General features: G+C 55.1%; 1 protein-coding gene across 1 annotated transcript; it reads left to right on the plus strand.

Annotated features, from left to right (window-relative positions):
* Window positions 1-6,417: 6,417 nt before the first annotated feature.
* Tekt4 (tektin 4) lies at window positions 6,418-11,004 on the plus strand. Its single transcript, XM_004873844.3, has 6 exons — window positions 6,418-7,089; window positions 8,060-8,130; window positions 8,336-8,479; window positions 8,795-9,017; window positions 9,909-10,063; window positions 10,737-11,004. Exons 1-6 carry the CDS (start codon window positions 6,556-6,558, stop codon window positions 10,951-10,953), a joined length of 1,344 nt encoding a protein of 447 aa, XP_004873901.1. The 5' UTR covers window positions 6,418-6,555; the 3' UTR covers window positions 10,954-11,004.
* Window positions 11,005-11,470: the final 466 nt, after the last annotated feature.

Raw genomic sequence — 11,470 nt, forward strand, 5'->3', positions numbered from 1 at the left:
TCCACAGTGGTTGCACTAGTCCGCACTCCCACCAGCAATGGAGAAGGGTTCCTTTCTCTCCACAACCCCGCCAGCATTTGTTATTGGTTGATTTCATGATAGCAGGCATTCTTTCTGGGGTGAGGTGGAATCTCAGTGTTGTTTTCATTTGCATCTCTTGAATGACGAGTGATGTTGAACATTTTTTCATATGTTTATTTGCTGCTTTTACTTCTTTGAGAAATGTCTGTTCGTTTCAGATGCCCGTTTTTGAATTGGGTCTTTATATTTGGGGGGTCTGATTTTTTTTTAGTTCTTTATATATTCTAGATAGTAGACCTTTGTCTGAGGAACAGCTGGTAAAATTTTTTCACACATTGTAGGTTGTCTCTTAGTTCGGTTGGTAGTTTCTCTTGCAGTGCAGAAGCTTTTTAATAAGATGAGATCCCAGTTGTTGATTCTTTGTGCTAGTTCCCTTGCTACTAAGGATTTGTTCATAAAGAACTTTCCTATACCAATGTCTTCAAGAGTTCTACCTAACTTGTCTTCCACCAAGTTTAGTGTTTCTGTTTTAATTATTTAGATCTTTAATCCACTTTGATTTTAGTTTAGTGCATGGTGAAAGATAGGGGTCTAGTTTTAATCTTTGGCAAGTTGAAATCCAGTTTTTCCAACACCATTTATTAAAGAGGCAATCTTTCCTCCACTGAGGATGATTGGCTCCTTTGTCAAAGATGAGGTAGCTGAGTATGTCTGGAGTTGTTTCTGCATCTTCTCATCTATTCCACTGATCCTCCAGTCTGTTTCTTTGCCAGTACTATGCTGCCTTTTTTTTTTTTTTTTAACCACAGTGGCTTTGTAGTACAGTTTCAAGTTGGGAACTGTGATGCCCCCTGCCATGACTCTGTTGCCTAGAATTGCTTTTGCTATTCTAGGTCTCTTCTGGTTCCAGATGAACTTTTGGATTGTTTTCTCTAGTTCTGTGAAATATGCTGTTGGATTTAAATTGGGACTGCATTGAATCTGTATAGCAGTTTTGGAATGTTTCCTTTTCTTTTTGACTACTCCTTATTTGCAGTTACTCCCTATGCCTCAATGATGGGGAACTTTTTAGAGCTTTCAGTGACACAAACAGCCTGCTGCAGCATGGATACCATAGGTTCGCCACCACTGCTATGGCTGGATTTCACAGACTGAAGTTGCCAGGCTCAACACAGGAGTGGCAGTATCTCTGGGTGCCATCTGTAGGTTTTTCTAGAAAGCAGGATGGACTGATCGGATTCATGGGGCAGACAATGTAGGTTTCTCCCAGGCCTGCCCACACCAGGTTTTAGCACTTTTGTTGTTTTTCTCTAGTTTGATGAGTGTGAGGTGGTGAAAGGAGTTGTTTAGATTTTCCTTATTTTAAAGCACAGGCAGGCATAGCTTAAAACCCCCTCAACTGAATTGCCATATCTTTATTTTCATGTCTTCAAAATCATGGTCTTTGAGAGTTTTCAAGTGGTATCTACCTTCATTATAACAATGGACTAGGGGTGCAGTTCAGTGGTACAGTGCTTGCCTAGTGTACTTGAAGCCTTAGGTCCCATCCTCAGCAACACACACACACACACACACACACACACACACACACAAATGATAACCTCCCAATTATTGAAAACACGTTAAAACAGAAATGAACCCAGGTGTGGTGGCACACACTTATAACCCCTGCTACCCAGGAGACTGAGGCAGGAGGATAATAAGTTCAAGGCCAGCCTACACAACTTAGTGAGACCTTGTCCCAAAATAAAAAATAAAGAGGGCTGGGGATATGGCTCAGTGGTAGAGAATCCTTGGATCTCTATTTCCAAAATAAAAAGGGTATAGGCATGTTCACGAAATCCAAAAGGCAGAAACAAGTGTGGACCATCCACATAGCAGAATGATTCAGCCATGAAAAGATAGGAAGTAACATGCTACAATGTGGATGGACCCGGAAAACACATCTCTGTGTTAGAGAAGCCAGCCACAAAAGGCTACATGGGTGATTCCACTTCTAAAAATGACCAGAACAGGAGCTAGAGCAGCAGGAAGTCAGGGGCTGGAAAGCAGAGGGGCGCCCTAATCCCCTTTGGGATGATGTAAATATTCTGGAACTAGACAGTGGCGGTGGTTGTATAGTTTTGTGAATGTACTAAGTGCCACCAAGTTGCATACTTTAAAGTGCTTTAGTGGTCAAGTTTTACATGTGATTTATACCACAATGAAAGCACATCAAGAACACAGGCTTCTCTGTGGTGTGTGCTGTGTGATCAGATGCTCTGGGTGCTCACTTTCTGCCCTAACTCACCTGTCAAGGTGCCCTTGTGGCTGATTGGTAGGTGGAGGGATTTAGGTAGGGGAAGCAAGGCAGGGCCAGGGAGGAGCAGAGGCCCTGCTTTGCTGTTGTCAAGTCTACAGCTGGGCCTGTTGGAACTCCAACTCCACTTCCCCCACCCCACCCAGTCCTTCCATGTCTGTTGGACTTCACTGGGTAGATGTTTCTTTGTAAAATGTCCCTACACCCCCGAGCTCCACCAACTCCCCACTTCAGACAAGCGGCTGGAGTCACAAGCCCTGTGCTCCCGAGCACCCTGCCTCTGGGGCCTGCCTTCCTTGGTGAGAGGTGGGTGGTGCAGTGTTCAAGGTCTTCCTGGGAAGTGCTTATCACCGGTGGAAGCTGTGAGGCTGAGCAGAGCAAAGGTGACAGGCTGCACACCCCACCTGGTACCTTCTGGGCAGGGGACAGAGCAGAGGGAGGAACTTTTGGCCTCAGGTGTCTGGCTGGACCCAGCAGGAAGGGTCCCTAAGGCCCAGGCACTCCCTGGAAGTGGGATGCAGTCAGTAAAGGAGATGGAATGTGGTCACTAATATTTCACCCACCCGGTTGCACATGGGAGACACAGCCTCCCAGCCCAGCCTGCTCCCTACTTCATATTCCTCACCTCAGCTACTTTTCAGGGACTAACACCTCCCCAGAGAAAGGGATGCCTCTAACAGCCTTAGGGACCCTCAAAGAGGGGCCTCCCCACAGACATGGGATGTGTAATGTCCTGTCCAGACTGCCCTTGAGGGACAGCTTCCTGGAGGAAGAGTCCTACCTTCCCTAGGCCTACCTTCCCCTTGCTGCAGGGCACAGTGCTCTTTTCAGTGACTTCCTGCATCTGTGAATGTGCTCATCTGGCCTCTCTGATGGGCCTGTTCAGGGCTGCCTGAGCCATTTCAAATCCTCCCATTAAAATGCTCCACTGTCCCTCAGAGAAACCCAGGGATGTGTTGCCTGCCATGCCTGCAGGTGGATCTGTTCCAGCCTGGGTGATTCCTTAACCCGTCACTTCAAATGCAAGCCAGTGGGAGCACTTGTCCCAGGTCCATGGCAGCCAGATGACTAAGTCTCTCCTCTTGCTCTCCTCTGCCAGCACCATCAGGTCTGTGTGACCTTGGGTCCATCTTGGCTGCCTGTTCCTCCTAGGAAGCACTTGTCATGGGTGGAGGCTGTGAGGCTGAGTAGAGGTGACAGGCTGTCCTCCTCATCTGGTACCTTCTGGGCTGGAGACAGAGCATAGGAGGAGCCTTTGGCCTTGGGGGTGGCTGGACCCAGTAGGAGGAGCCTCTGTGGCCCAGCCCCACCCCAGAAATGAGGTCTGGGGCAGTCCCTAGGGATGTTTCAGAGTGACCCCACTGCATCTGAGCCCAGTGTGGGAACAGAAGGTCAAGAAGGGTCACACTGCTTCCAGGGAGGAAGCCTGGCCCAAGACTGCAGGCCGTGCCAGGATCACTGGTCCTAACTGCCCAGGGCCAGCTCCTCAGAGAGCCAGTGTTCCAAGCGTCTCTGCAGCCACCTCTGCACTGGCCTAAGGCTAGGAGCCAGCAGGACCCTGGATGGGCAGTGACTCAGGGCCAGTGCAGCCTTTGCTGGTCCTCCAGCACCCAACAAACCCCTTTGTCCCTCTTAGTCCTTCTTGTAACTGGATACACATTGCAGAGCCTTGACCTGGAGTCCTTCACTCCTTGGCCATTGAGTGCAGCCACCCAGCTGTCCTTGCCCTTCCCATGTGGGCCTGAGTGGGGGGGGATCTGTTGGCCACCCCCCGTCCGGGCTTGAGGGCCACCAGCACCCTGGGGTCTGTGTGGTAAGACCCGACAGGATATGTCTGCCCAGAGGGTATTCGAGGACTTGGCTGGGGTGTCCTGGGAGGGGGATGAGGCTCCATGACTTCCTGGCTCCACTGAGGTCCACAGAGCTGCTGGGGAAGAGGGCACTGGGAGCTGCGCCCTGGGAAACCTTGATGTGGCCCAAGACTCAATTTTCCTGTCGTAAATGCAATTTGGAACAAACAAATCCAATACGCCTGAACACCACCTGTCCCTACATAGCTGGTAATGTGGCCCCATGGTAGCTGTGCCCATCCTGCCACCTCACAGGCCTTGTACCCACAGCCCTGATTCGCCCATGAAGTCTGGGCCATGCAGAGTAGGAAGATGTCAAGAACCAGTGCCAGGTACTGGGTGCCCAGGGCAGCCCTGTGCAGTTGCTGGTGCTATGCTTCCCTAGGTGGGAAAACTGAGGCTCAGAGGGCCCTGCCTGACCACACATGGATTCTTTCACCCTGTGGATGATTTTCCCCTCTGGACTGAGGATGAGACTTATGGGGAAAAGGCCTAGCCCCGTGGCCAATCCCAATCTATCTGCCTTCTTGCTGGAGGGCCAGAGCCTGCCTTGGGGACTGTCCCATTATCAGGAATCTGTGTTGACATTGGTCCTTTCCTGTTAGCCTGGGAGTCCCACAGGAGCAGGGCCCTTGGTGCCTGGATGCTGAGTGGAGGCTCACCGAGCTTGGCTCCAGCCGGGGTCATCCGCAGTCCCCTGGGCCTGCAGGCCAGGGACAGATGCTGGTAGTGCTCCAGCTGTGAGAAAAGATAGTGGGTAAAACACAGGCTGTACACGAAGGTGGGCATGGGTCCTGGGTGTGTGAGAAGGGCTGTCTGCCACCACCTGGGGAAACTGAGTCACAGAAGGGTTCAAGAAAGTTGCTCAGGTCCCCTTCAGGGATCTCTCACCCCTGAAGGACAGCAGGAACTCTGGCTTGGTCTGGGTCAGTGGAGGTCACAGGGCTGCTATCCCCTAAGCCCACATTTATGAAGCATCTACTGTGTGCCACACCGTGCAAATGCCATAGGCCCCCCTCCAGGCTACTTGTGGCCAGGCACACACATTGAAGACAGTAGTGTGGGGTGAGGGGCTGGCCACTGAGGGGAGAGAACACCAGGAGGGCACAGGGTGAGTCAGAGGAGCCTGGGGCCCCTGGGGCTGGAGGACAGGATGAGGACAATGGTGAAAGAGGTGTAGAAGGGGGTGCAGCTGCGGACCTGTCCTGGAGTAGGGGAGCGCATTTCCTACTAAGACTGCGGGGGTGAGATGGGTGGTGGGGAGACGCACACAGACGAATGTTCAGGGAAACCAAGAAGGAGGGGAAGTCAGAGAACAGGTGCAGGACAGCATTCCACGGCCAGTGCCGCCCTCTGCTGGCCATAGTGGGTATCGCCCTGGGCTGGCTCCCAGGGTCCCAGGATAGACCCCAGGCGCTTCTTGAGGACCTGGCCACAAAGCGCAGCCTTGAGTGGCCTTGGGACAGCCACCCCGGACAGGATTTGACTCCTCCTAGTGAGGTAGATTTGGGTGACATTTGGATTTGACCCAGATGTCAAATCCAGCACCCTTCAGAAGGTATACCTACTGGGCCAAGAAAGGAGGGTCCCCCACTGGGACCTGAAAGGAGGAACAAGGGTATGCAGAGGGGATCCTGTCCCTCAGGCAGCATCCCCAGGAGTAGATGGGTCAAGGGTTCCTTGGGAGCTTCCCTAGGCTCAGCCCCCGCCCCCAAGTAAGGACAGAGGGCAGAGGCAAATAAGTCTTTCTGCCCCCCAGGACCACGAAAGGCTCAAACTGCTCAGCAGGGTCTCATCATGGATCTACAGGGTGGAGAGCAGACTGGTTTAGGTCACTGGGGCTGTGAAAGGAGCCACTGTTAGGGCTGTGGAGGTCAGCAGCATAGTCACAGTTGGTACATGACCCTGAGGCTACCCCACACCCCCAGCTCCTGTGTCCCAATAGGACTCCAGTAGGCAGAGCCTCATCCCTCTGGCTCACAGCTGAGCACAGAGCCTGCACAGGACAAGGACTGAGAACAGTCCTAGAAAGAAAGGACAAATGAGCCAATGAAGGGGACTGGGCTTCAGGGGCTGAGACTCAGAGGGCCAGGACTGGGCCCAGGACCCTCTCAGTGATGTGACCCCGGGCTGCTGCTGCTTAGGCCATATTTGGGAAGAGACACGAAGGGCTGTGGCCACCTGTCCCTTTAAGAGGGCAGTTCTGCCACCCCATAGTGGGGGAGGGGGATCCTGTTGCCCAGCAACAGGAAGCCTGGTGTGTACTGTGCCCCTGGGTGACCAGAGCTTTGTCTTGCTCTGGGACAGAGCTGCAGGTGCTGCCCTGCTGACCACCCAGTGATCCTCCCCTTGATCCTCACCCTTCCTGGGCTGAGCGCTGGCACTATGGCGCAGACAGATGTGCTCCTGACCCGGCAGCCCGCCCCGCAGACGGTACCACCCTGTGCACTGCCGCCCAAGGAGTATGAGGTGGCTTGCAACACAGGTGTCCACACATCCTCTGGCCTGGCCACCACTGGCTTCCAAACGGCCAAGTACCTGGTGGACGAGTGGTTTCAGAACTGCTATGCCCACTACCACCAGGCACTGGCTGACCGAGACACATCGGAGCAGCAGCGGCATGAGAGCCGGCAGCTGGCAGCAGAGACAGAGGCGCTGGCTGAGCACAAGCAGCAGGACTCCACACGCAGGCTGGGAGAGCGCTTGCAGGATGCCCACTGCTGGAAGTCAGAGCTACAGCAGGAGGTGGATGCACTGGCCACAGAGACTGACCTGCTGCAGGCCCAGAAGCAGCGGCTGGAGTGTGCCCTGGATGCTACCTCCCTGCCCTTCTCCATGGTGATGGACCACATGCAATGCCGTGAGCGCCGCCAGCATCCTGACCTTGTGCGTGACCATGTGGAGATGGAGTTGCTGAAGGTATCGCCCCTCACCCCCGAGGCAGGGTGGGCAACCGTGTTGGAGGTAGTTCAGGGGGACAGCTCAGGGGTCCAGGGAGCAGTGCTCTACTGCCCACTTAGGGCTCCTGGGTGCAGGAAACCTGGTTCTTCTGTCACAGAAGAGTTTTTGCCCCCATAGACTCTTGACTTCCAAGTAACTCCTTTTGGGACCCCCTCCTCTCTTTCAGCCCATGTGTTTGAGGAAATTAAATCTGGCCCTGACCTCCCTGAGGCCAAAATACAAGGTTCCCCCAGTCCCTCTTTGCCATGGCTGGGATATTTGCTGTCATGGTAGAAATCCAGAGACACAGCTAGTTGCAGTGCATACCTATAACCCCAGCTCCCTGGCAAATTGAGGCAAGGAGGTTGAGAGTTCAAGCCCAGCCCGGGCAACTTAACAACTTAGCTAGATCCTGTCTCAAAATAAAAAATAAAAATGGCTGGAGATATAGCTCAGTGTAAGGGCCATGGGTTCAATCCCTAGCACGAAACACACAAAGAAGAAGGAAAGAAAGAAGAGAAACGAAACCAGGCACAGGCCAGAGTACCAGGAGTAGAGGGCCAGGCTGGACTGCGGTAGCCTGGGGGCTTGGGCTCCTTAGAGGCCCCAATAAGCTGATGTCCCTCAGTGCTTTAGATGGACTTTAGGTGTAACCCTAGAGCCTAGGGGTGGGTCTGTCAAAGGGTGACCCTCCCAGCAGCCCCTAGAAGTCCCTGGAAGAAAAACCCCATCAAAAAGAATATACCAAAAAGAATGATCAAAAGCCTGGACTCTAACCAGGAAGAGCTGGCCCTGTTCTCCAGGAAAAAAGACTATGGTGAGGCCAATGGTAGTGGCAGGAGGTAAAGATGACAGGGCTAAACCTCAGTTCCCCCTGGTGTGTGAGGGCCGACCATGTGTAGCCCCCGCTGGTCAGGAGGGGCCTCTTCCCCGCCCCCTCTTCCCCAAGGAGGCCGAGCTCATCAGGAACATTCAGCAGCTCCTGAAGAGAACTATCCTCCAAGCTGTGGACCAGATACGGTAGGTTGAAGCGGTCTCCAGGGGGCTATGCATCAAGGGACACACCGCTGTGGCTCTGGGGGGAAGGGGCTGTCAGAGTGGAAGCACATCCAGGCTTAGCCTCTATCCCAAGGCCCACAAGCACGGGGTGGGGGTGGGGGTCCTGGACACCCCCCCACACCTGGCTGGGCGAAGCCTAGCTCCATGGCGGCCCTGCTTTCTCTAGGCTGAACCAGGAGCACAAGGAGACTTGTGAGAGGGACTGGTCTGACAAAGTCGAAGCCTACAACATCGATGAGACCTGCTCTCGCTACCACAGCCAGAGCATCGAGGTGCAGCTCCACCCGCACTCAGCAGCCTTCGAGGAGAGGTGGGCCCCGGGGCCCCTCCTCGCCCAGCCCACTGGGCCGTGCTGTCTGCTCCGGGAGGGGCCGTGCGCAAGACCCCTGCTCAAGGGTGCAAAAGGAATCAATCACCCCAAGGGAAGTGGGCGGAGCGAGCCCGCGTTTGCGCGTACGGCCGGCAGGTGGCGCGCGGCTGACGCCAGAGCCAGCGCAGACAGAGGGAACCGGAGGGAGACACTGGAGAGGTGGGCGTGGGGGTAAGGGAACTTGGTGTAAGGGAACTTGGTGGGGTGGGGACCCGGACCTGCACCCCGACCTGGGCCAGGCCCGCCTACCCGCAGCGCCTCCACGCCCGAGACTTGGGCGCAGTTCACGCAGGACAACCTGCTCCGTGCTGAGCGCGAGCGCCAGGCCTCAGCCAACCTGCGGACGCTTATCGACGCCATCCTTCGGGACACGGCCGAGGACCTGAGGCTGCAGTGCGACGCTGTCAACCTTGCCATCGCGAGCCGCTGCGAGGAGCTGGAGGATGCGCGCCACAAGTTGCAGTACCACCTGCAGAAGGTGCAGCTGGCCTACGCCTAGGCATGCCCAACCGCAACAGACGTCCATTCCGCATAAAACATCCCTACTTACTGGGGACATGCCCACCCTTCCAGAGACACATGGAGACTCCCACTCCAGGACGCACCCACCCTGCCCAAGACACATCCCTACCCCGGGATGCCCACCCTTGCCCTAGATACGCCCCACCCTGCCCTGGATACACCCACCAGGGACTTGCCCCCAGGGACACACCCACCTAACCCCTGGACATGCCCATTCAATCGGCGATACGCCCACACTTCATCCAGGATTCTGGTGGCCCAGCAGCGCTTGACTGTCCAGCCTCACCCCCTGACCTCCTTCTGCCCTGCCCACCCTGAGGGACCCCAGAAACAAGCATCCACATCCCTCTGGACCCTCATTAAGCTGGTGTAAACCCAAGTTTCACTTGGGGGTGGTCTCCTGGCATTGCCACCCTGAATGGCTAACTGGGAGGGCTGTCACTGTGAGCACCATGCAGAGTGGGCAGGCAGAGGAGGTTTGGGGTGTGGGATGCCTTCCTCCCCCCACCCCCCCCCAGTCCTGGCCGGCTAGCAGGGCTGTGACTCTAGGTTCTTGGTGTGACTTGTACTACCTTCACATCCACTGAGTTCTTGACCAGGGCCTAGGACCTGCTGGTCACCAAGGCTGGAGATTCTCAGGCCAGAGCTAGGGTAGCAGCTGCAAAGCCCTCACCAGAGCCCTTTGGGTGCTGGACATGTCCTAGGGCTCAGGTGTCTCCAGTCAGGACTTAGATCCGGGGAGGCAAGGAGGAGGGGTTGGACTGGGAGCCTGGGTGTTGAAGAGTGGGATCTGGCCTGCTTGCCCTGTCCCGGCCTGGCTGGGGCCTCATGATACTATTCTGCACAGACACTGCGGGAAATCACTGACCGGGAGCAGCAGATTGCAGTGCTAAAGCAGGCCATCAAAGACAAGGAGGCACCTCTGCAGGTTGCCCAGTCCCGCCTGTACCAGCGCTCTCAGAGGCCCAACGTGGAGTTGTGCCGAGATGCTGCCCAACTCAGGTGCCTGCCAAGACCTCTGGATAGTCCTGGGTACCCCGTGTCCCCCTCAAGCCTCTCTCAGTTTCAGGGGCTCTAGAGAAGCAGGCCTCACACACCTGATCAGACCTGGACACTGGGTGCCAGGGCCATGTCACCCTGGGCTGTGTCATCTTCCAGAAGGAGACTCAGGATCTGGCAGGCTTGGCTCCTGAGGCCATGGGGCCTGGCAGGGTTGTCTGACATGACAGTGTGACCCACATCCCTCCCCAGACACAGAAGACTTTTGTTCCTAAATTACTGAGTGCCCGGTTACCTTTCTGACTACAAGTGCCCCCTTCTTTGTCCTCTCTTGCACCTGTTTGTTCAAGGAACTGGGACTCTCACTCAGTTCCAAGGATCAGTCTTTGTGCAAACATCAGGGATACAACCTGGTCTGGTGCCACTGCTTGTCCCTCCTTCCCTGCCCTGGAGCAGCTGGAAAAGGCGCTCCTTGGGATCAGTTTGAAGACACACTTAATTCATACTCAGGTCTCCGGGGGTCCATTGAGGGGGCAGCACATTCCTTTTCCCACAGTGCTGTGGGCCACTTCATGTGGGTCTCATCCCTCCCTGGCTGAAAAGCTAGACAGTCTCAGGCTCTGCTCTGCTCTCTTGCCTGGAACCCCACAACCTCATGCTGCCTTCCAACCCACAGGCTGCTGAGTGAGGTGGAGGAGCTGAACCTGTCCCTTTCCCTGCTGCGGGAGAAGCTGCAGGAGGCCCAGCAGGCGCTGCACAACCTGGAGGACACCCGCATGTGCCTGGAGAAGGACATTGCTGTCAAGACCAACAGCCTCTTCATCGATCGACAGAAGTGCATGGCCCACCGCACCCGATACCCCACTGTCCTCCAGCTGGCTGGCTACCAGTGACTTGGAACTGCTGCACTATTCTGCCCTCAAATAAAGAGTGTGTTAGCTTTCTGTCTCTGTGTGTGATCCGGATGGAATCTGTAGTTACTGTCCATCCAAGCAGGTGTTTCAGTCCCCTAACCAACCAGCAGACCCCACTGACCCACCCAGGGGAGATGCGGGGTTAGAGCTGAAGACCAAAAGTCCCCAGGCCTCAGAGGACACGAGGAGTCCAGATGAGGACAGGAGCTCCCACCAGCCTAGCCCAACTGTGGTTGCTGACATGTGTCCACCCCAGGCAGGGCTGTCCAGCTTACCTCCCAACCAGGCTGGCTGCTCTGTACTATCACCAGCAGTCTCAGGTGGGCATCAGTTGGTGTCATCATATTGCCCCTCTTGCCTACACCCCCAGGCCTGGCCTCAGCTCCTGTGTCCTCAGAGTGACTGCTCAGTCCACCTGATGTCCCTCCTGCTGCTGAGTGGATCCCACTTAGAGAGATCCTTAAGGCCACACCTCAAGTGCCTAATTGAATCCCAG

Source organism: Heterocephalus glaber, unplaced genomic scaffold, assembly GCF_053883595.1.
Source record: "Heterocephalus glaber isolate CG9 unplaced genomic scaffold, H.glaber_assembly_v1.0 deba00001781, whole genome shotgun sequence".
Taxonomy (NCBI): domain Eukaryota; kingdom Metazoa; phylum Chordata; class Mammalia; order Rodentia; family Bathyergidae; genus Heterocephalus; species Heterocephalus glaber.

Coding starts and splice junctions, on each gene's coding strand:
- Tekt4 (XM_004873844.3), top strand. CDS start 6,556: ATGGCGCAGACAGATGTGCTCCTGACCCGGCAGCCCGCCCCGCAGACG. Junction 8,131..8,335: donor CAAGCTGTGGACCAGATACG/GTAGGTTGAAGC, acceptor TGCTTTCTCTAG/GCTGAACCAGGAGCACAAGG. Junction 10,064..10,736: donor CGAGATGCTGCCCAACTCAG/GTGCCTGCCAAG, acceptor TCCAACCCACAG/GCTGCTGAGTGAGGTGGAGG.